Source organism: Rhodnius prolixus, unplaced genomic scaffold, assembly GCF_049639745.1.
Source record: "Rhodnius prolixus isolate KJV_2025 unplaced genomic scaffold, Rpr scaffold_1, whole genome shotgun sequence".
In the NCBI taxonomy this organism is placed as follows: domain Eukaryota; kingdom Metazoa; phylum Arthropoda; class Insecta; order Hemiptera; family Reduviidae; genus Rhodnius; species Rhodnius prolixus.
This window is the reverse complement of record NW_027411581.1, coordinates 61,783,621-61,808,828: the sequence shown is the minus strand read 5'-3', so window position 1 is coordinate 61,808,828 and position 25,208 is coordinate 61,783,621. Positions and strand designations below refer to the sequence as shown.

The 25,208-nt window shown below is 34.3% G+C and overlaps 1 protein-coding gene across 4 annotated transcripts in view; it reads left to right on the top strand.

Moving 5' to 3' along the window:
- Nucleotides 1-25,208, top strand: part of LOC141446030 (uncharacterized) — a 95,928-nt gene that overhangs the window by 59,076 nt on the left and 11,644 nt on the right. For all 4 annotated transcript variants that reach the window (XM_074112370.1, XM_074112369.1, XM_074112372.1 and 1 more), the window contains 3 exons: nucleotides 8,692-8,997; nucleotides 23,460-23,798; nucleotides 24,476-24,847. In XM_074112370.1, the coding sequence (XP_073968471.1) occupies nucleotides 8,692-8,997; nucleotides 23,460-23,798; nucleotides 24,476-24,847 (1,017 nt within the window). The remainder of the gene's footprint in view (nucleotides 1-8,691; nucleotides 8,998-23,459; nucleotides 23,799-24,475; nucleotides 24,848-25,208) is intronic.

Genomic DNA, 25,208 nt, shown 5'->3' with positions numbered 1-25,208 from the left:
ACAACTCTTGCAGAGTCTTGGCCTCCTCAAGACGTCTCTTTCCTGCGCAGCCGCCCCTCCAGTTTCGTAATCCTATCATAGATGCAGCATCCTTTGCCACGCGATCCTCCCAGCGTAGCTTTGGTCTGCCTACCATTCTGGATCCTTGCATGTTTCCTTCTAGCACCTTCTTAGGAATCTCATCTTCACTCATCCTGCCCATCGCAGCAGTCTACCAAGCTTTATTACTTTTACTATATCAGGATCCGTGAACAGAGAGTGTACGATTCCTGATTTTTTTCCTACTTCTCCAATTCGCTCCATCGTGTGTAGGACCATAGATCCTACGGAGCACCTTCCGCTCAAAAAGCGAAAGGGCCCCGTTCATCTGCCTTGGTCATCGCCCACGCTTTGGAATCATAACTAGCGGGTTTTGTAGAGAAGCGCTTTTATGTCCCGAGAGATGAGTCTACTTATTTACATGCCTTACTAGGCCAAAGTAACATTTGTTAGCGGCCATGATCCTCTTTTTTTTATTTCTGAACGTCAGGAGTTCCTAGCAGCAGAAAATTTTAGAGCATGCTGCTGGGCTTAAGCCCCAGGATCTTTGATAGATCCAGTGCACTAATTAGCGAGTTTATTTTTCCATTGTTCATATCAGTGATTTTTACTTATTTTTGTGGAAAAATCATCTTAATTTTTAATAATTAAAAATACTATATACGTTTGGTGCCTTTTTCCAAAGGAAGAATGGACAACAGGAATAATAACAAGATTTGATTGAAGATTGCCTAAAGCAAGAATGTAGCAGTGAACAGTGAAATAGTTTTACTGAATGCAAGATTTATTGTGACTAAACTCGATGCACACTCGGCCTTTCCGTGGATTTTGAAGGTAGCCGAAAGTCTAGCGTTCGGCCCCAAGCCAGAGTAATCTCAGCAGGAATGGTGTACTACGCAAGCCCAGGAGGCAGTGAAAACCGCCAGTCTTATGAGTTATGATATATCTTGAATGTTTTTGGGTTTTGTCTATTCGTATAGCTGTAGAAGATGAACTGTAGCAATGCTTTCCTATTTTCTAAACATATTTTGGGTTCCTACCTTCAGCGTTGGAGGTGGTTGGAAGTTTCGCTACTGATCCTGGTTATTCAAGCTTGGTTCCTTAATCTCCCCCTTTGAATCCCTTAAGGACAGGGCGGATGGATAAAATTTTTGTTACCAAACAAAAACAAAGTCAATTTAAACCAATATCTTAAACTTTACATTGAAAATAAATGGCGAAGCATATCTCTTTATCTCTTACAGAGCACCGACTGAGATTAGCATAATATCATGTCGGAGGAAACGACAAGTAAACTTGCTCACCAGTATCGATCTTGTATTCACTTAGATTTTAAAATATATTGATTATGTATGTTTATCGCTATTGATGCTAGAACATCTAAAAATAATAATGAAAAAGTTTAGAAAATGATTCCACTATTTTTAGGGGGGAATTTTTGTATAATAAGAAGGAACTAAATTTTTTTTTTATGGAATTTTTTTAGACTTGAATTTTCCCTTGAGATTCAACAAACCCTGGCAATTTCTTGAACACGTTTTTTTTTACTTTCAAGAATGGAAACTATTTTTGTTTTACGTTCAATATTGTTGACGCTAGATTTCCGCAAGGCAACTCTCTAGATCGTATCGTGATCACAATATCCACTTCAGATGTGCTAACTTCTCTTGAGACTACTACTCTTAAGGCGGTGGATACGATAAGCTTATAAGTTTACGTTTCCTACTTAAGACCCATAACTTTAATTTGAATAGTATTTATAGGAAAATAAGTTTTAGGGCAAGCTTCTCTCTAACTAGATGTCAATTTTGGAATCAATAAACTGATTGTAAAAATTGAATTTTTTGGAATTTAGGGATTGAAGAAAATATCTAAGTTAGGATCTTAAGATTTAAAGTTAAAGAAAGTCGAATGACTTTTCACGCCTTATTTTTATTTTATTTAATTTAATTTTTTTTTTGAAAGGAGACGTAGGGTTTGACCGGAAATATAGTTCTATTTTACAGCCAAGAAGAAGGAAACTTACTTTTCCGAGTAGAATATACGAGGTGTGGCTATTAAATAACAAGACTGTTGTTGCTACAGAAGAACTATGCATGCGCCAAATCCTAACGACCGTCAGCTGTGCAGCGTATAGCCTTCTCTTTCGGATTGCAGCGTCTCACGTGTTTGTAGAGAAATCCGTCTGACGGAACCGTCGTCGTTTGTGTAAGAGGTGTTAGTTTCGTTTTGCCGAAAACATGATACTACACATGTAGTAGAGCAACGAATAGTCGTGAAATTTCACATCAAAACTTGATAAAAACTGCTACTGAAACTTATCTTTTATTAAAAGAAGTTTATGGCGATGAATGATTATCACTTGCGCAAGTTTTTGAGTGATTCAAGCGTTTCCAAGATGGCCGAGAAGATGTCGGAGATGATGACCACCCGGGTCGCCCTTCAACGTCCAAAACGGATGAAAATATCGATTATAATTAATCAACATTACTACCGTGAGGTGCTTGCTCAACTCCGTGAAAGAGTAAGGAAAAAAACGACCCGATTTGTGGAAGAACAAGTCATGGGGGTTCTCCATCAAGTCAACGTGCCCAGCTCACACTGCATAGCCTGTCACAAGACGTTTCTAGCCAAATACAACATCCTAGTTTTTGGCCTGACCTGGCCCCATGTGACTTTTATCTGTTCCCCAAAGTGAAATCTGCATTAAAAGGAACACGATTTCAGTCCGTTGAAGCTGTGAAAGAAAAAGCGGCACGCGTAATGCAGGAGCTTACAGAAAAATACTTCTAGCACTGTTTCCGAACAATGGTAAATTCGCATGGAGCGTTGTAGGGATAGGGGAGGGGTGTATATTGAAGGTGATAATAACTAAATATGTATAAATTTAAAATAAAATGTTTTACAGCAATAGTCTCGTTATTTAATAGCCACACCTCGTAAACTGTCGTAAAATTCTAAGTTTGAGCGTTAAGCTGCTATAATTATTGTAAGAAAAAAGGGGTATTTCAAATCTGTATTTAAATACTAGCTTCGTCCTTCTCTTTTGTGGGTATATATTTTTTTTTTTGCATTGAACAAATACTGATAAAGAAAAAAATCATAAAGAAAAGCCAACTACTATTTCATCTCAATCTTGTCTGCATTATAGATAAAAACAAGAGATGCAAAAGTGCATATTTTATGAAGGCTGGTAAGTGAAAACTGATGTTAATGTGTTTCCAACTACAACACCTTCGCTTTAATTAAATTTCACTAATGTAGAGTAGATCTTCTTCGTACTACCATTTGGGGTAACCAAGGAACCCTACTCCTGGACCTTCTAACATCTTCGCTTAAATAACCTGCACTAAGTAAGTAGCAACCGCGTGTTTACCACCCACCTCCGGCGAGATTTCAACTTGCATTAAATTAGTGGGCTGAAGATTGAATATTAAACTACAATAGCGAATCTCTTCTACACAAAAACTTACAGTTTAAAAAAGTTAAGTATAAGGAAGGAGATTTACATTTCCTTCATATTTCAAATTGCTGTATCTCCTGTCTCCTCGAAAATATGTTCAATAATAGAACCCGTTCACCTCAACAAATTGTGCATAATTCCAGCTTTCTAACTGTATTTTTTTGAAGGAGATATAAAGTAATGCCATTCCAATTCAAAATCCTTAGCCGTATCATTTATCACTCTCTCTTGAAAATCATCACACGCTAGCTGAGACACGGATCATTAACCACCAATCTCATAATATAGGTATTTTTATTTCACATCTGTCTAAAAAACTATGGAATTAGAGAAGGAAACACATATTCGTGTTAGGACCAGTTTTGTATTATAATAAAGCTATAAAATATTCTGTAAATATTTCCACTGTTTTTTTATGCACTAATTGAACAATTCCATAACTGTGATAAACTGTTAGCGTGTTATACTTTGCTTAAAATTAAAAATGCTTATTTTAGTTTTCTTTCTTACATTTTAATAAGTATACGTGACTATTTTTAAATCTATCGGCAAATTGTTAGAAAGCTGAAAAAAAAAAACTTGAGTCTTTATTTAGATTTTAAATTCGTGATAAAAGAACTATACTAACATTCTACTTTACAATTGCAATCTAAAAATAATAATGTTTGCTGTCTAAAATAACTACTTAATTGTGATTTATTTAACGTTGAAAAGGTCAAGATATAAAATAAAATTAACATTTCTACAGCTTTAATTTACGTTGAAGACTTTTTACTTAACGAGTTTACATTTTAAAAAAAGTAAACGAAAAACGATTTCCTTTATATTCCATAATTTTCTTATACGAGGGTCGTTTGAAAAGTCCGTGCAAAGTCAGAGAGATAGCACTACTGGCGCGTATCGAGGTTATGTTTAGTTAGTAGCATCTCTTGGAAGAACACACATTAAGTTTCAGCCAGATCGGTCTATTCCTTTGTGTTTGGCATTCGTTTGAATCGAGGAAGTCGAGTGATTTTCAAAAAATGGACGAAAAAGAATTTCGTGTGTTGATTAAACACTACTTTATGAAAGACAAAACGCCTCAGGAGACTAAAGAGAAGCTTGATAAACATTATGGTGACTCAGCACCTTCGATTAAAACAGTTTATAAGTGGTTTCAAAATTTTCGGAGTGGCCATATGGGCACAAGTGACGCTGAACGTTCTGGACGCCCTGTTGAGGTTACTACTCCAGAAATCATGATAAAATCCATGATATGGTGATGGATGACAGAAGAGTGAAGGTGAGTGAGATTGCTAGTGCTGTAGGCATTTCGAATGAACGGGTACATAATATTTTGCATCAACATTTGGACATGACAAAGCTATCCGCAAGATGGGTGCCGCGATTGCTCACGCTTGACCAAAAACGAAATCGTGTGAAGTGTTGCAAGGACGGTTTGCAGCTGTTCCTAAAGAATCCGCAGGACTTTAAGCGTCGTTTCGTCACTGTGGATGAAACATGGATACATCACTACACTCCTGAGACCAAAGAACAATCTTAAAAATGGGTTACCAAGGGGGGAATCTGCGCCAAAAAAAGGCGAAGACCGTTCCTTCGGCCGGAAAGATTATGGCGACTGTCTTTTGGGATTCGCAAGGAATAATCCTCATCGACTATCTGGAAAAGGGTAAAACTATTACAGGTGCATATTATTCATCGTTATTGGACCGTTTGTAAAACCGAGCTGCAAGAAAAACGCCCACGATTGGCCCACAAAAAAGTCCTTTTCCATCATGACAACGCACCAGCTCACACCTCAGCAGTTGTGGTCGCAAAATTAATGGAAATAGTGTTCCAACTCGTTTCACATCCCCCCTTTTCTCCAGACTTGGCTCCCTCGGACTACTATTTGTTCCCCAATATGAAGAAATGGCTGGCGGGAAAAAGATTTTATTCAAACGAGGAGGTGATTGCAGAAACGAATGGCTATTTTTCAGACTTGGACAAATCCTATTATTCGGAAGGGATCAACAAACTAGAACAGCGTTGGACGAAGTGTATAAGCCTAAAAGGAGACTATGTTGAAAAATAAAAAAGGTTTACCCCAAAAAATTAAGTAGTTTTTATTTTTGCACGGACTTTTCAAACGACCCTCGTATGTACTTTCCATAAAAACTATCATATTTTCTTTAAGAAAAATATATTTGCCTTTAAAATGTGGGTGAGGACACAAATTTCGTGGCTAGGTCACAAACTAGGTCGTACTATATGTTCTAAAATTTTTTAATGCTTGATATTGAATTCTATTGTGGTTATACAAAAATGTAATTACTTTTGTTTAAAATTTCTTCGAAAGGGAAGGGATTAGCTATGAGGTTAGCATAATGGACTCCCACGCGGAGATCCCGGGTTCGAATCCAGCTGCTCACCCTTTAAATTTTCTCTTCCTAGGAGCTTCTTACAGCTCACTGTCCGGTGATGGACAGTGTAGTCTGTAACGAGAGAACACTGTCCGGAGGCCGGCAGTGCGCTGAAAAAAGCTCCGGCCGCCAATAACCTTAGATGTTGACGCGTCTTAAATCATTAAAAAAATAAAAATTCTTCGAAGATAATAGATTTATGATGGTTTGGAAAATTTTTGGGGGCGTAACACTATCTTCCAAAATTATTCTAGAGTATCAATTAATTGGCGCGCAATTGAAAATTGGAAATGCTCTTAAATTTCTAGATATTTAATCAAGTTTTCCATCAAGGCATTGATCAATCTTAAGAAGAGGTATTCTACCTTTAAAACTCTCTTAGCAAACCTCAGTACCTTGTATTTTTCTGCTCAAAATTAATATAAGCACAACTGAATTTCAACTGAATTAATAAATAAAAGTAATTCCCACATGTTGAACTAGACGAGGTGTTCTTTTTTTGGTGCCCAGATGACCTTTCTTCCACCATATAAACACGTACAAATATATATATATATATATAAGCCCCCTTTTTTTTCATCAAGGATGAGAAATGGGCGTATTATATGAGCAAAAGGGAGAGTTCCAGAGAGGGGGGGCGCGGTTATGAAAATAGAAGTGAGAGTTTCATCAAGTTGGCAGTGAAGTTTTATGTTTTAATTATGCTGTGGGAATGGACGAGCTCCCGCTATGAGGAGTTGGTGTGGTAGTGGTGTCTGTACGAGGATCCCTGCAAGTTACGAGGATGTCCTCTAAACTAATTTTAGTGAAGTAAAAGTGATAAAACTAGGAGAACTTGAAGGGTGTGGAATCCACTTGGCACTTGTCACTTACAAGAATGATTTTTTTTTCTTCCTTTTACTCTCATCTGAATCAGTCATCTTTATTATAAGTAAGGAATTAATTACATCAACAGAGAGATTGCTGGCGATGTAATTTCAATACTCCATTTATTAATTTCATGAACTGATCAATTTATCTTCACTTTTCCTTTATATTGAAAATAACAAAAATTGAATCTCAGAACATGTCTTTTCGTTGAAAACCCCATTTCAAATCTTTCTCATGATTGAATTTCTTACTCTTTGTAGCGGTAAGAGGAAATAAAAGTGAAACAGGAACTTCCACGTAACGCTTTGCAACAATTATAACTTCGGACATAAAATTTTGACTGAGCATTTGGTTTGGCCCTTGGCAATTCACATCTAAGTTAAGTTGGCTGCTTTCAACAAATAGCAGGTACTGACAGTGATTGATTAAGCTGTTTGGCCTGCAGTTAGCGTCTCGATCAATCCTAACAGATGAAACCTAATATCTAGACTGTCCATCCAGAGACCATCTCATCCTTCGCTAAAGTTCAATTTTTATATGAAAATGTTTCAAACTGGGTTGTGGGAAATTACCTTTAATTTTTTCGTACTTCTGGTTAAGCACTAACATTTTATTTTGTTTTCTTGTTTTCAATAAATCTAAATATGTAAGTTGTTGGATCCGTAAGGGTATTGAAATAGATCTTCACAGGAAGTTGAACATACAGCTCCTCAATAACCCTCTGGAAACTATTTTCCTGGAATACTATTTTAAATATAAACTTTCCTGTGTGTAGTTAGTGGGATTTTCTGTAAGCAATCATTGGAACAGTTATGGAAAGTTCGATTGAGTAAAGTTTTGCAGCCTTCAAGTTAGCTTTTATTGCTCATCAACTGTGTAATATCTATTTTTATTTTCATCTCCTGTCTCCTGTTTGCTAAGAAGAGCTTTAAATAATCACCTCCAAGTGGTCCCGCCAGTAACTGGACGTTAGTCTTGACCCAGATCAGGCCGAAGGCCCATGCGTACTCAATTTGGTCTTATGCTTCTTTTAAGGCAAAGTTCCGAAAGAGAACGGGCTCAGCCCTTGCTGTCTGTGATTGGAAGAAAATAAAAAGTTTCTTTTATACTGTCTGATTGCGAATTGAGACCTTCTGTACTTAGAGACCAGTGGAGAAATATCCTAAAACGATTGATGGTAAAATCCTGGATCTTGTTAAAATGTTTGGTGTCTCTAGCTTTAACTGAGAGGAGTCGCCTTCTAGCCCTAATTGGGAAACGTTTTAATTTGAACCCATCTCATGCTCAAAGTGAAACTAAAGGTGTAAATTCATTGATAATAATTTACATGTCTGAACAGGTTAGTCCTGTAAATTATCTAGTTTCATGAAATGTAACATAAAATTTACTTAAACAGAATTCTTACTTAACTAAAAATTCCTTTGTATCTTTCACCCTCTTTCTGAAAGAAGTACCTCTTTTATGTAATCCCGCCGGGAGAGTAAAAGGAGATGAACATTTCTTTTATGACGATACAATTCTGACCTTTCAGTTTTTATAAATATCCATTCAAAAACCCCACCAACTTTAACGTTGTAATATTGATCTTTATAGCGGTATAAAATGCAGCAAAAGTCCAACCTTAAATTAAAATTAATGATAAATTTTAAGCAAAAATTATAATGATATTTTATAAATTTGCTTTGATTGCATATTTTTAATTTCATTTTGATTTTTTGTTTTTTTATTACTAGATAGCTGGATGTACTGTTATTAACCTCTACGATTAACTGTTCATGGTTTCTCGGACTTAGAATTGTTACAAGAATGAAATTGGCAATAATTTCTTTTCTTTTTGGATGAATGTATTTAGTTTCTAAGAAAATAAATGCTTCTAAATTAATTTTAGTGACTATTAATAAAAAATAAATGTTACAGATCAGTGTTGGCCGGATTGAATAAGACTGCAAAATACACCAAAGTTGATTGTACCCCACTTGAAGATCAACTGTTGTTCTACGATGGTCAAGATGAAGACGCTCCGTTGATGGTCAGATATTGTGGCGGAGGACTGTTGCCGCGTGTGGTATCTAGGAGTTCACATCTGCTCGTTGTCTTTAAATCCTCACCGTACGGTGTACCATTACTCACCACTCAGACACCAAAACCTTTACACGGATTTCAGTTAATTGTTGACGTACTTTTCTCCGATTCAGATTCACTAGACTTTGCTAAAGGCACGAAGTAAGTAATTCTTTTTTTTTTTATTTAGTTAATAAAATTTTCGCCATTTTTATTGTTTTACATTGAAAGGTTTCGAAATGAAAATAATATAGTAAAGAGAATGTTGTTGTATAAATCAGCAGTGAAACTGATTTATTTGTTTGGTTTTGGTGAATTTCAATTTTCAATCAGTGAATTTCTACTTAGAGAAACGATTTGGTTATCTTTGTGTTTGTATTGTTTGTTTCACGTACCTGTGGTTGAAACAGTTCGCAGGCGACATTAAGTACCATGTAAACATGTCAGCTGGAACTACATTAAACCACTTCCAAGTTGAAACATAGTTACTATACTTTGTACTCTGAGCTGCATTACATTAACCTCAACAGTATAATTACCTCTTATCTAGTTTAACTTAAAATTATATACTCGTATATGTGGATGGTGGTTAAAACAAAACTATGTCATGTTTCCAATTTTAGTCATTATTTTTTTTAATTTTTGCCCAGCGTTCGATTTTTAGGAACTAGGTCACTTTCAGGGCTTATGCAATTGAAAATTATAATATTTTTTTGACATTGTTATATGTAAGGGTTATGTGTTTTTATCCTGTCTGCTTATGAACGTGGACAGAATTCTGTGCGAGGCAAAAATCCTGTTTCCATTAAATACAGTTCTTCGAGGAGCATTCCTTTGCCTCTGTTATCAGTTCAACAGGTACCACTCTGTCATAGTTGTATTGATGGATGAACCAGGATTGCTACAAAATGATTACCGTTAACTTTGGAATAGACGACCACTCTACCATCTGATAATTGTGTCTACCAAAATAGATTTCTTATTTTGCAATTTCACTGATTCATATTCGAGATAGAATATCCTTACTCTGAAGCTCTTTTCTGAACAATATCATTTTGAGCGACTGTTTTACTACTAAATGGCAGTCCATCGATCTTCACCAAACTTTGCTTGACCTTTAGTTTTTTTTGCCAAGAAGCCATCTCTTGCCATTATCATTTATGATGATCAATAACACGTAGGTCAACATACTTTCTACAATTGCTTCTAAAATTCTTTGCTCCGCACCACATCCTACTTGCTCTTCTGACTTCGCGCTCTCTTTTGTCTATTCCCTGTTCACAGGTACTATTTTGAGGAAGTAGGTTAGTTTTTAATTTGAACAATATGCCTTATGCCCTTATGGTTTAAGATATTTTCCCGTACACAGTTGTTCGAAAGTTTTATTTATTATTTTTACTGGCATTAACAAAAAATTGTCACTCTTTTGACAATTTTTGAGCAAATTATATTTATATATTTCGTTGATTAGACTAAAAACTTCACCAATAATTATTCATGTTTTCTATCTTTTCGTTTGTATTTTTAATTTAATATTTATTGTTTTGGTTATTCTTAAAACACTGATATTGAACTGTCGACAATTTCCATGAAGAATTAAAGAAAAACTTTTGCACTACTGCTACTGAGAGTGACTTGGTTATTTGAAAATCATCTTTTATTTTGGAAAGTAAGAGCTTCAGTGAAATTTTATTCATATAATTCTTTTTTTTTTTCAAATGAAATATGAGCTTAAAGATGCTTAGTAAAGAGTTTTATAGAAATCAGTTATACTCTCTTTCAATAGAAATACCTTCTGCGTAAAACGCTTTTCTTGTTGGTTTATCTCTTAGTAAAATCTAAGGGGAAAATTTGCCAATCCATTCGAGAAACTCTGGATTATTAGACCTGCGCGCTACCTTCTACCTTTCATTCAATTCTGCTAACCCAATAAGAAACGCAATAATTTAGAAGCAGAAAGAGGAAGTAATATAAAAAAGATTAAAGGCATTGAATAATTGTTTAACTCGATTTAATGATGAAAAAAAAGTAAAAGAAAATGGAAAAAAGTATGAGAAAATTGATTCGTGAGCCATAAAAAAAATGTTTAGAGACTTTAAAAAAATAATTAAATTTTTTATAAGTACTTCAATAAATTCAATTCAAAACATTATAAATTGGTGGTTTTTTGGTTTTCATTTTATTATTTATTCTAATAATAATTAATAATTATAATTATATTTACTATATAATACAATAATAATTATAATTTATTTTATTATTCAGTAAAAGAACCAATTTAATTGAGAAGAAGTTGAGACAGCGTGAATGGCCATTGAGCTTTTTTAAGAGTAATAATACTTTTTATAGAAAGGAATACACGTAAAAAGCAAGAGATCTAAATAGAATTTTCACTGGAAAATCCATCACCTGGAGTCACCTGGAACAATAAAAGAAAAGCAAGAGAAAGTCCATTTAACTAGTAAGAAAAGGGACGCAGTAGAAAATGAATAAATACTAAGTTCGCATTAAAGACTATTTGAGTTTTAGTGAATTTAAGTTTACGCTCCTAATGCCAGAGAAGGGATTGTAATGAAATTAGTAAATTTTTACAGTAGTTCTTTATTTAAAATAAAAAAAATCCATAATAAAATAAAATAGCAAAGAAACCTGATCTGATCTTCTGGTAGCTGTGCGAAGTGTAAATACTCGTATTTTAATAATTTTAATAATACTTTAGCAGTACCTTCTCTGCCAGTAGCTGAACCAAAGTTACAAATAGTCGTCAACTCCAGGAACTTGTTCGCTTCGTAACAACCTCGATGACTTGTGATTTCATCAGTATCTGGTCCAACGCCACTCTGCACTTATCACGGAAGACGTGTGTAAGAGGCGTCATAAAAATAGGAGCCTATGACACAGGCAAGAGATAGTCTTCTTTTCTAAGCCATAGAACACTCATTTTTCAAACTATCAGCTGGTTAAACTGTGAACTCCACCTTTTGTACCTAGGAAACCATGCTGAAGATATATATTCCTAATGAACTAACGAGTTATTTATCCCGAAAAGAATCGCAAACCAATGTCTGCCCATAATGCCGTTGATTATTCACTAATATGATTACAGCTTGGGAAAACTTGCCGGTGATTGAGACCAGATAATTTAGAATTAATAGAGCGTTAGATCAAAGGCTCGAAAATGTAGCTAAGATGGAGAAGGAAATGGAGTTGAATATGTAAACTATGTGACAAAAATGTTACAAAATCAGAAATACGCTGTAAGTGCAAACAACTTTGCAATCTTTCGAGGTATCCTCAGTTACAATCAACAAGTTGAAACCCTTCAAAAGGAAATGCTATTTCATTAAATTATTTTCGCAATGCGAATATTTTCAGAGGGAATGTTATTGTGTGTATCCGTTCACAGTTTTTGGTTTGTTGCAGATTTTAGTTCAAGTAGATCTCGGTTATGATTTTGTAGGGAAAAGTGTTTTTCTCCTTATATCTCTTTTTTTACAAGATAATATTACTCTTGAAAATCTTCTTTTCAAAGGTATTTTTCCTAGTGTTTTACTGATTTCACTTGAATATCTTTCCTTGTTTTTATAACCTGGAGAAATACGATACCCTCTTACCCACTGTTTTTGCTGCGCGTGCTTGAGGGAGTTGTTCGAATAATTTAGGGCATCTTTTTTCGAATTAGCATTAAGGGAAATACTGTGCAGTATGGTCACGATATGATGATGTAATGCTGTTTTATTTTGTTCGCTGTTTTGTTGTTCCTATATTGCATGTTGCTGTTATAGATGTTTGTACAATCCTGACACGAGTGATTTTTTTTTTTTATTGATGTTCAATTTCACCCAAATAAAATCTTATATGACCTACTTCTCTGTTTGATGATTAAAAAATCTTTGAGCTAAGATTATTTTTAACAGCAAGATACTTACTATTCTTTCCAATCGACTAGGTCTATAGCCAAGTGTACGCGCTCACGCCTTATAAAACTTTTTTATTTTAAAGCAGAGCAAAATTAGAACGACTAGTGCAACGATGCAATCTCAAACTAGTTAGATCCAAAGGTGCACAGAAGTCCTTGGTTGTATGGCGAAAGCCAATGCCAAAAAAAAATTCTTCATTGTAAAAAAAAAAAAGTTATTTTCTTAAAGTAAAACGTTCTTTTTCAAGTCTTTTTTTTGTACAACTGAATCTGAACTTATCCAATAATGATGACTACTGCACAATATTCTTCTTTGATTTCACAAAAAAATACAGTAATGATCTGTGAGTAATATTCTTGTACAATAAAAATATGGCTTTTTCTCAGACCTTGGTTCTCTCCAGTAAGAAGGAGAGGAAAGCTGATAAGACGGTACCATGGTTGGAAATTGGAAGAACAAAGCAGAGCCCTCTATTTTTTTGGGTCTGATTTTGTGGAGTCTGCCTTCATTCCCCACTCATCTGGTCCAGAAGTTCTTGAAACTTCTCTTGTTCCTCGGACCTCTTCTTAGTAAGGTAAAAAAAGGCACCCTTCGCAAAATTATTAATTCTTAAAACATGAAGCATCTAAACTTAGTTTATTACTTAGTAAGTCTTGAATACTTTTGTTGTGAAAAATACTCAGCTTAGGTTGTTTTTTTTTTCACGAAGGGCGGACATGAGCAGTTCTTTCAGTTCAGTTTGCCTACATACTTTCGTTCAACGTCTTCCAAAAAATAGTGCGTAAAAGCGAAGGACCTGCATTAGACTAATTGTGCGGAATAATTTTGCTAGTTTTAGTCGATTCATTTTTAATGAAGAAAAAAAAACGAATTCAGGGAGTACAATGCTAAAACGAAGACAATGAAATTATCAGTTCTGCTTGTTGTCACTTCTTCTTTTCTTGAATTATTACTCATTCACCTTGTTAATGTTGTCCTTCTACAAAGAATGAATGACTGAGCACTTGTCATAATTCATTGTACTTTATTATTTTTTTCATTATCTGATCAAAGAAGAGAAAGTTCCATTTAGCGAGCCTTTGTTGCATTTTCTTACCCTTTCTCTGCGCTCTCATTTCATTCGTTGCTGCTAGAAACGTAATTTTTTTTTTTTTAATTATTTGTATAAATTATTTTTGAAAGGGAACTCTTTCTTTATAAGTACAAAATATAACGATTTATTAAAAGCGTAACGTTTTCTTACTGGTATAAAAAGAAAAAATTTTCGTTAGATAATTGGTTAATTTTTCTATCGTTCTTAAGCTGGCAAAAGAAGTTAGAGCATGTTCAGAACTGTGTTTTTGTGAGAAAAACGATTCACTCCCTCCGGATACTGTTACAAAGCTTGGTTTACAAAAGAAGCATCGAATAAGCTAAAAGCAATGGAAATGATCTGTTGGACTATGAAAGAGGTAGACCTAACCTATATAGTTAGGGGGAAAGCTCTTTGTGTTTCGGTACAGTCATTTGCAGAGTTTAACTTAAAGAAGGAGAGGCCTAAAAGCGTGATTGAGAGGCCGAACCCCGAGGCGAAAAAAAATATAGTTGATAATTTGCAACGTTGGTCTGGAAGAGTTTAGGAAAGTTGAGGGCCTACGGCGACCCTCGGTTGATGAGGGGGTGGGAATTCTCCTGAAGGGAGAATATTCCTGAAGGCAACCAATTGGGTTCAAGTATGTTACAGTAAGCAAATAATACTCTTATTCTGAGAAAATTGGGAAAAATTGGCAGAAACTTTTTAGTAAAGTCGGTTTATCGTTTTTGACGTAAACTTCATGAGGAGTACCTTAAGAATATTAAGTTTTCCTGTAAGTTTTCGTTTTTTTCTATTTTCCTTTTGTATACCACCACCCATCTTTTTATTGCGCTCCCTAGGTGCTTGAACGGGACCGCATTCTACCAGCTTCCGCGACTTTAGGGGGTCTTAGAATTGGAAAAGTTCTAAGGAATGGAAATAGTGTCGTCTTCAACCATTACTTTTGCTTCTTCTAAATTCTTCCTTTGTTTCGTAATAATCGCAGTTGGTTAGGAGGTGAATAATGGGTCTCCTTTAGGAAAGAGGAAATCTGAAGTCACATTCTATTCTCAGCTTTGGCCTTCAGAAGATTCTCTCTCCTTGAGTCTGTAATGGCCTTTGGCGAAATCTGTCAACATCCTTAGTCCTTTCTAAATTTTCTACTTAGTAACCAAACATTTTACACAAAATTCAAATTGTCCAGTCTAGCCATGGTGGCCTGCTTCAGTGAAGATTCCGCCGAGCAGTAATCCATCTTTTGCAGTAGTAATCATTGGAATTCTTTTTTTTTGGAGCAACTTCATGGGTTGTCTGTTACCCCACCTAGGGTTCCAAGCCTCTTTAAAGCACCCTTTTTTTTTTTTTTTAAAGGTATTGCCAACTTCATTGTTTCGATATGCCAATGTGGCTGCTTGTTATTGTTTCAACCTATTGTTTCAAGTTTGCCGTTCGCTATCCACAACTAAAACTTATTTCTAGAAATAGTTATACAGATAACCATTGCATATTTCTTTTCACGCCAGGCAGAGAAAGCTTTTACTATGTCTTCTTGTGGGTGATGATGGGCGAATGTCAGTGGGTTGGCCTAAACCTTCTGCAGACAGGCAATGTATTACGTGATTGCTTCAGCGGAACCCGAGAAGCAATTATCACCATTTTAAGCGATAGTCCATTTTCTCCATACATGGATTAATAAATTTTGGATAGTATTAAAATTTCTCAAATACCTTGGTGCTATCCTGTTGTGGAAACCTATCTAATGCTTTTAATGTTGTAAAAATAACAATGCTGCTAGATTCAAAACAGTTTAAATAAAAAATCAGATAATTCGACTTAAAAATATGTGTAATCAAATTGGATTGCAATAAATTTGTTTGGTACGAGTTGGTAGGTTTAGGTTGATAATAACTTGTCTGTGTTCATCGAATACATATGCAGAATTCCCATACTTAAGCACGCCTACGCACGCGCAAACACCAGCCAGAGAGTGAGAGAGAGAGAGAGTACCTAGAAGAGGAACACTGGGTCTCTAATATATGGCACTGGGCGATCTACGTATATGTACATGGCGCAGGCTGCGAATGGCTCACGTAGCACGTAGATTGCCACCTTTGTTCACCAAAACAAACAATAGCAGCTTCCCAACAATTCACCTTTCTGTTTGACTACCCTCTCTTATTTCAACTTTCCCCCATTACCTTCTGGACTCCTCTCACAACGAACTGTTAGTTCAAGCAGAACTGATCAGACATAGTTACTTTCAGCAGTACTCTGCTTACTGAAATAAATAAATGTACAATTATATAATAATAATTATAAACTAAAAATAAACCGTAAACAATATGAATGTTTCAGCAACATTACCTGTGATCTTTGAACTACCTAAATAAGTTTAAATATTTAGGATTTTTTGTTAATGTCAGTGAAGAATCCAAAGAGGTATATAGGACGGTACTGACAAATAGTAGGATGCTAGTACAGCCTAAAATGAAGAGAATGTTTCGATGAAAGTAAGATCTTGTACTGCTCCAATTCTAATCTAAGACAAAAGTAATCTCTAGCCATTTATTAAAACACGATGGAAAACCAAGGGAACAATCTTTGATTTAGGAAGGCCAAAACTGTAAAAGGAGAAATTGGACAAAATCAATTCGGCTTTTTAAACTTTTGGCTGTTAAGTCAGCAGGGAATCCAATAGAATGATCTCTCTCTAACGAACTAATCTAAGGCTGGTGGTGGATGAGATGAAGTAAAAGATGGAAAAGATTTAGGTTAATCTAAACATAGAAGGATGACTGACGGCTTACGAAAGAGCAATGACACAATACTCAGAACAAAATAGATAGAGATGACTGGCAGAAGCTTTTGTAAAGGTCCAAAAAAAAAAAAAAAAAAAAAAAGCTGCAGATGGAAGAAGGTACAATTTCTACAATATATTTGCCTAGATTCAGCGGACAATTTGGTTACAACAATGAGAAGATTAATTTCAGAAAGTTAATAATAATAGAATTTAACTTTAGTTTAGGTAGGTATCATGCGAAAGTCCTGAATTTAAATCCAGGATCAACTGACTTTATTTTCTCTTTCTAGAATCTCCCAGACTGCCTGACTGTGGACAATATTTCAACAAGAAAAAGGGATTAAGAATGCTCCTGACAGCTATGTACATAGATACAAGATGTTAACACGTCTTAATTAAAAAAAGAAAGAATTATTTTTAAGTTTTATAATTATTATTAAATTTTAAGGATTTTTTTTTTATAGTACTATATTTTTTCATTTATCTGGTTTAGTTCAACCCGTATTGGAGCTAATGTAGTGGAAATCTGTTTAATAAACACTTATTTAAATTAAAACAACATTTTAGCTAATTGATTTCAACGAACAATCTACATTCATTATTCAAAACCAAAAAAAATAATAAAATTATATTGTATTTTTCAACTCTGCAAAGTAACACGACTTGTTTTCTGGAAAAATAGATATTAATTCCTTTTCCCGTGACTGCTCAACTCGCACGACTTTCCCCCCTGTCTTCAATTAATACAACTCTGATTGAAACAGATACTACTAATACTGAATATTACTGGAAATTAACTAAGTAGCTGAGGCCATAAATTGGTTGCAGGTAAAATAGCTATACCTTCCACTTTCCTAATACTATAGAACCACCGTCAATTCGAAAGTTTTCTAAATTATGTATATCGCCCCTAAAGTATGAAAATGGTTTGTTCCAAAAAAAAAATTCATATAAAAGTTAAATAAGAATCTTTGTAGGTTATAAAATCATGTATGAAGTTGTAGAAGGTGTAGTTGATTCTACAGACAAATAGTACCTCCAACTTTATAAATATCTTGAGGATTTATTAAAAAAAAATAAAAATAAATATTTCAGATCACTCAGAAATAGATTCTATAAAGTAGTTTTTCTATTTTAACTGATATTCTTTACATTTTTTATTCTAGCAGAGGTATTTAGAGCCAATTAAAAATGCCAAACTGGTAAAATCCAATATGCTGGTGGAGGCTTTTTAGATGGATGCCCATATGAATGGATACATTACCCTCAGAATACCTAAAAAATAATTTTCAAATGAAAAATTTAAATAAAAATGACAGGTTTATAATATAATTTATATGTATAATTTATAAAGAAATCTCAATATAAAGAGGGTCAATTTTCTTTTTAGAAAATTTGGAAATGTTCGCTGCATTAAAGTCGTATTTTCCGTTGACTAATTTTTCGACCTAAATATTTGTATGTACTTTAAAGAACAATGTCAAACAGAATACCGTTTTTTTTTGTTTTTTTTTTTTGAGATTTTCTTCGTCTTTTCAGTGAAATATTAACACACTTACAAAACGTGCTAAAAAAAAAGGTACCTAAAATAATTTCGAAAATCTGCTACAATCTCCATTATCTTCTCTTTCTATGATAAATGCCCCCACCTTAGCATCCGGAAATAATAAATATAATAGTAAATAAACTGTTAGTAAATTAGTCTAAACTTTTAGATAGCATTAAAAGAGATAGTTATTTCCGAAACGTGAGTGAAATATATTGTCAGTAGTTGGGTAGTTTGCAGTCCATAAATCTTAAAAGAGGAAGCCGCTATGTCAGGATGTGGTATAACATGGAGAACTCTCTTCTATACTGAATGATGTCACTCTTAATTTACTTCTGTCACAGTCTACAAGATGATTTACATGTACTTGTGACTGTTCAACTCAGTATAGATGTTTGATGGTGAATATTTCATAATTCTATTATTGATTATCTGTAGATGTTCTCTTAAATTGTCAGCTGTTTTAAAAAGAACATTGTGTTATAATTCTCATACTGCTTTTGTTTCTAAAGTTTTCATAACTGTAAATGTTAATATTCCAGAAATTCTGTATTTTTGTTTAATACTTGTTTTTAAACAGCAAAACCTCTTTAAATTAGCATTTACTGACGATAATTTTATTAATGTTAGCGTTATTGAAATGTATCGTTATTGAAATGTGTTAGCTTCAAACTTGAAATTCGAGGAATGCTTTTTTTCTATTGGGGTACATCAGTGTAATGTAGAACAGCATTTCTTTAATGACTTTATGGGATATACACTCAAGTTTATCAAAAATATTACATCGTGTTTTGAAATTTTGGAGTCACAGAGAAGAATTAGTTTTTCAAAAAACCTCCTCTCTCTCAAGAACGCATTATGACGCTGTGGCGTTAGTATGGAGAAAGCACTTTCGTTCCAAAAATTGAATTGTTGGCACTTCTTGCTCTTTCTACTATCCTTACCTAGCGCCTGGATAGGCAAGAAAGATAAGGTAGCAAGAAAATTGTACAAGAGTAAACCCGAAGAAAGAGGAAAGGAAAAAAGTGGATTAGGATATTGGTAAATTGGAGATAGCAAGATGAAAGTACGGGCTATATAAGACGACGACGACGGGAAGAAAATTAACGATAAGGCCCAGGCTACGTCAAAAAAATATAAGAGTTAATGTTGAGAGTGTTTTACAACAGCAAAGTTTTCAGAAACATCTAATCTCGTGTTATTCAATTTATAAATACAATTTAACTCTCTAAAATACTAGAGTACTTACTCTTACTTACAGCTTAATATCACCGCCCCAGTCATCAATAATGTCTTAAGTGGTCATCAAAACTAAAGTTACTAGTTATGTACGAGCTCTCTTAGGTATAGGAGATAGCCATTTACTTCACCAGATATTATGATGTATCCTTCTACTAAATCTAAGACCTTAAATCGACTCGATAACCCTAACGTCATTAAATCTTCTACACTATCTCGATTATATGATACTCGTAGCGTTGTAAGTATTACTTACCTCCACTTTTAGCTGTAAAAATGAAGCAGTTTAAGAAATAAGAACATTCTCAGTATGTCGATTAATGTGTCCCATTATGCTAACATTTTTCTATTCTCTTGTTGATTGAGGACTGACAAGTTTTGACGGATAAGGAGCGAAACCATATACCAATTCATTAACATGCCTTTCTCTTATTTATTTGATTATCATATTTAAAAAACACAAAATTTCTCCAATCGATTATATCAATCAATTGTAAGATGTAAAGATGCTTCTCGGGCCAGTATCTGAAAACATCTACTATTGCTCAAAGGACTTCAGTCACTGATGTCATAGATTCACTCCGGAAACAAGTTTGAAATTAAAGAGATTTGAGACATTAAGATGATATTGGAAAATATAATGGAAACCCAAAAAATCTAATGAAGTTTACGTTCAACCGATTTTCCTCAAAGTTGTGGAAAACCAACAAAAAAATTGAAAACAGAACAGCCGATTTCTTGACTGAATATGCTGCGATAAACGTTTTAAATAAAAATTATGAGCATTCAGATTGGAAAATTAAAGAAAATTATGGATTCATTTTCTTGATATCCTGAAAAAAAAAAATATTAAACCCTTCGTAGTTCCACAAAAAAATGCGCTTTTCGACAATTTATTGATTCATCGTCTACATAATATTAAGGAACATTAAAGCATTGCTGAAATTCCAAAAGTAAGGAAAGCTGTACAAAGGGATGGATGACTTCAAAGAACGGCCGTGTGAGCATTTGAAATTTCCATGAAAATTTGAGAGCAGCACAAGTTTAGTATGAAGTTCTGGATAATAATTTGCACCACCAACCATTTCAATAATTTAGTTTTCACAGAGTTTAAAGAAAATTTGTATGTGAAAAACCTTGAAAATTGCAGTTAGTGAAAGTTGTGTGAGTATTTTTACACAGTTTTTTTTAAAGCAGAAAAGGGCTTTTCCTCAAAGTAGAGTTGCTCTAAAACTTGTAGTACTGGCAATCCCGTAACTTGGTATGAGATTTGAATTTATAAGCAGCAATAGTTACTACAGCATTTCATTTCATAATGGATACAAAGATTATTTCACTTAATGTTTATCAATGCACCAATTATTGCTGTAAAAGGAGTCAAAATATCTTTACTCTGTTGTGACTTTGAAATGAAAGATTCAAGATGGAAAGACCTTGTACAATAAGAATTAAATTCGTTGTTGGTTAAACTTTAAACGAGCTACATCTAAAAAGCCCCAGGATTATATATTTATGCTAAGGAAGAAAAATTACACAATTAATTAAATAATGAACTAAATTAGAATGTAAAGAATGGTATCAATAAGAGTTTCTTTTCGATCTGCTTTCTAAGATGTCTTTTCTATTTTCCTTGAAATAGAGATTGTATTGCATTGTACTGGCAATCCCGTAACACGCCCAATAATTAAAACACTGGAGTTTTTAAAATAATTTAAAGTACAATAGATATTTCATCACTTCTTTATCTTTCATTTTCTACAACATTTTTGGGATCGTAAATAAATACACAATATTACTTATTTTATGTACAGTTTGGGGATCATGCGTCGGGATCCACTCTTGCTACTAACCAATAAGTACAGCACCCCCCTATTAACTTTGTTACCATCATTAAGTGCATGAAGATGAATTAGTTTAGTGCTTCATTGGCTCAGATTAAATATTTTCATTAGACCTAGAAAAAAAAACCTAGGGGCAACCATAGAAGAATGACAAGGCTTGTACAGTTGGAGAGAACACTTATAAATTCAAATGAAATTGTTGCCAGAGAAGAGAATAGATACAGCTAGTTACCATATCAAAGTGTGCGCTCTTGTCCGCCGAAAGCAGGCCAGCTGATTATTCAGCTTCCATTCCCCCACCCCCACCCCCCGCTGAAAATGCAAATTTTCAACTTACCAGACTGATAGTTTAGCCAGGATCATTCCTTCCTTCTAAACTTCTGAATCTCATTGACTTTATTTAAATTAGGACAAATTTTCCAACGATATAGCTTCAACCAAAGTCATTTCTTTAAAGATAGTTTAAAAAAAGGAAAAAAAGGTTTCCTTAAGAACTCCTAAAATCACATTTTTTGTGGCTTTATTTGCCAAATTATTGCAGACTTAATTGATAAACATTCTAACGCTGGTTTTTACTAAGCTTTAATTAAGCTCAACTACTACAGTTTGACGTATTTTTTTAAATTTAAATTTAAGCCATTAGGGCGTCTGTGAAACTGTTATTCGGCGGTCTGAATGATGGACTCATCTAGTGGTCTGCTACTGTGTGATCCATCACTTTCGGCCTACCAACAGTCCTCTTACCGCAATTACAGAGAAGGAAATGTCATGGACTTGTGACAACTGCTTCGACCTTCTTTTCCAGTGGATTCCAGTTTTTCTGTTGTTTTTTGAAAAATCCACGCAAACTCGTAGGCAAAAGATGTAGTGTTACTATGCGCAGGTAGTATCGAATTCATATTTTAGTTGAACTAAAGACCTGTAAGATCACGCCCACAAACTATCATTTGTGTTGCTCGTATGAGAAATAGTCGAGGCTGAAGCTGATAATCCAAATTTCATTAACCTTTGAAAAGGAGTCAGGTGATTGCTTTCTATTTATTAACTGGTCACAAGAACAACTGTGCAATCCCTTACACCTGATCATAATAAAATGGCCGGTGATCCTCTCTCAGTTTTCATACATGCTGCTTCTAGCTCAGCAACAGAACACTAAGTCGAATTAACATTCATTTGGGTCGCGCGCCTCCAAATTTTTTGATTCGCCAAGGCGGACTTGGATTAAAAATTAAAGAGCTTGATGATATTCCGAAGAACGAGGGAATTTAAAAAAAATACAGGAACTATACAGGGGAACGTTGGATATCCGGGAAACCACTTTATTTCAATATTTAGGAACAAGTCTCCCGGACAATAGATGGTACATTATTTTATGTGATACAGGTGCAAAGCGATACTTGAGATTGCAGTTGGTTCCCTATCAGATGCGGAATTTTAAAACTAACTTTTTTTTGGTTTTCTTTCTTGTGAACAAAGATACAAACGGAGGATTTATGCTCGATAATAATAGATTAATTTGATCATTATGACGTAATGATGAATATCTAGGCCACGAGTAATTAATAGAGAAACACTGTAACAAAATTATTTATTTATATAACCGCTTTTGGTTGTGTACGGCTTGAATTAGCTGCCAGCTATACTGTGTAGATGAATAATCTAAATAGTATTTAACTCTAGAATTGTAATGTTCAGAACATGCATATTCATGTTTACTAGCGCTGCTTATACATTGATTGGCTTAACATAAAGCGATGGTAAGAACATTATGCGCTAAACTATGTCTCGTTTAGTTAGTTGTTGATGGGAGTCTTTCGTTTTACGTCCCCTAAGCTTCATTGTCCTTTTTGGCACTATGTTCATCATAATAATTACAGATGGCTGAACTATATTGCCGTCTAGTATTACTTAATGAACGGCATCAGAATCGTATGATGGGTGAATTTATACGAAGCTAAAATGTCAAAAATCGAAAATTCTACGACTCTTTTCTTCTCTGAAGATCTTGCTTCCACCTCGATTCCAGATTGCCCAATACGAAAATTGGAACGATATAGCCTCGAAATCATCTCCGGCAGTAATTGACAGTGGGCAACTTCTTTCCTTTAGATAATTCAGCCAAGAAGACCAGTTACATTAGAATAATTGATTAATTTTTTGAATGGCAAATAAATTAAGAAAAAAAAAGTCTCCTAGAAAATTGTTCAATTTTACTATGTTGCAGGTGTGAATTCCTAGTAAATGGCACTAAGACAAGGCGAGGCGAAGTGTTGAGCCCTCGACATACACTGCCACCCAACACTTCCTGCCACTATCGTTTATCTGGGCTCAATACGGATAGGGTGTGGCTTTATTTTGATTCGTACACACTGCCAGCTACTTCGCCTTCTAACTGTTCTACAAGACTGAAACTCTATGATCAGGCCAACGTATTAGAAGACACTTGTGGAACGCCTCGCCTCTGTGATCATTCATCGCTTAGAAATTCTTCAAGGGAGACAAGACCATGCAAAAAACCGGAGAGCTATATCACACCATATGGCAAACTCAGCATTGTGCATAGGTCCTATTTTTTTTAAGAATATTGTTATTGAAGATTTGATCAATAATTTTTTTTTAGCATCTCTAATTATTAAACTTAATTCACTAATTCATTATTTTTACCCATTCACTTCACTCAGGAATTACATTATTCTGTTACAAAGGTTAAAGGGCAGTAAAAAATTGTAATAGCTCTCTAAGATAGTCATCTAATCTGTGACAGTTTTACTTGCATATTTTATTTTTTAAACGTTCTTAAAATTTTATTACCGTTCTATTAAAATGATTAAACATTACTCTCGTAAATTATATCGGTATTCAGTGATGTCTTTTTAAATTAATGAAAAATTCTTTTGTTTACATTTATTTATTTATTTTATTATGAAAACTTATCTTTCAACTTCTTGCCGTCTAATAGATGAGCGATGATAATTCCTGCCTCTAACACAGAACACAAACAGTTAAATGTTCAAGTTTTATAAGTTTAAAATGACATTGTGAGTTGCAAAATTTCCAAAGAATTTTATTTAGTCTATCAACTTCACAAACCTCCAGTTGACAGTCAGTCGCATTATATTGAAGTAGATTCAAATTTAACTCTTAATTATCCACTTAAACCCACTGAAGCAAAATAATCTTAGATCTGAGTTTTTAAAATGTAAATTTAATTATTATTTTCTATTTGCAAATTATGCGCAGATCAGACGAAGGTACGGCTCTACAACCAGTGACATTCAAGTTCCATTATGAATTTGTGGATACACGTCTTGGCGGAGAAAGTAGCAAAACAGGTGCACCATGCCATCGGCTATTTAGAAAGAGGAAATCAGGTTTAGTTCATTCACCGAAGAATGTGTTCATGTTTGGACGAGGTGGTGCGAAAAATTTAACCTGCGTATATAGGATAGAATCTAGTTCTGGTGAAAGGGTTAGATTATCAATACATAATGCTTCTTTCGGTAGCCATGGATGCAAAACCATATCCGACAGTCATACCAGCAGACCAATCTGTGTCAGATCTGGAAGGAGTGTTGAACTTGCTGTTTCCGACATGCCTTGGAGGGATATCAGGTTATTTCTTATTTATCTTTAGAATTTATTCCTTGTTTAATATTAAATTAAGAGGAACAGGTTTTGTTATAGTTTTGGTTAGCTAAATAGTATAAAAATTTATTTACCAAAAAAGTAGATGATACTTCCTCATCATTACAAAACTCACAGAAATAGACAGTGCTTTAGTTAAAAGATGCATTATTAAAACTAACATTTGGAAAATCTATTAGAGATGATTACTTTTAACAAGTACAAACTGTAAGAAATTGCAATTCCTATTTATCTAATATCACTTTAATTAATTAAGATAAGCAATTAGATTTCAGTACCTAACATTTACGCAAGTGCGATAAAAGCAATTATGCGTTTTTAACATTTT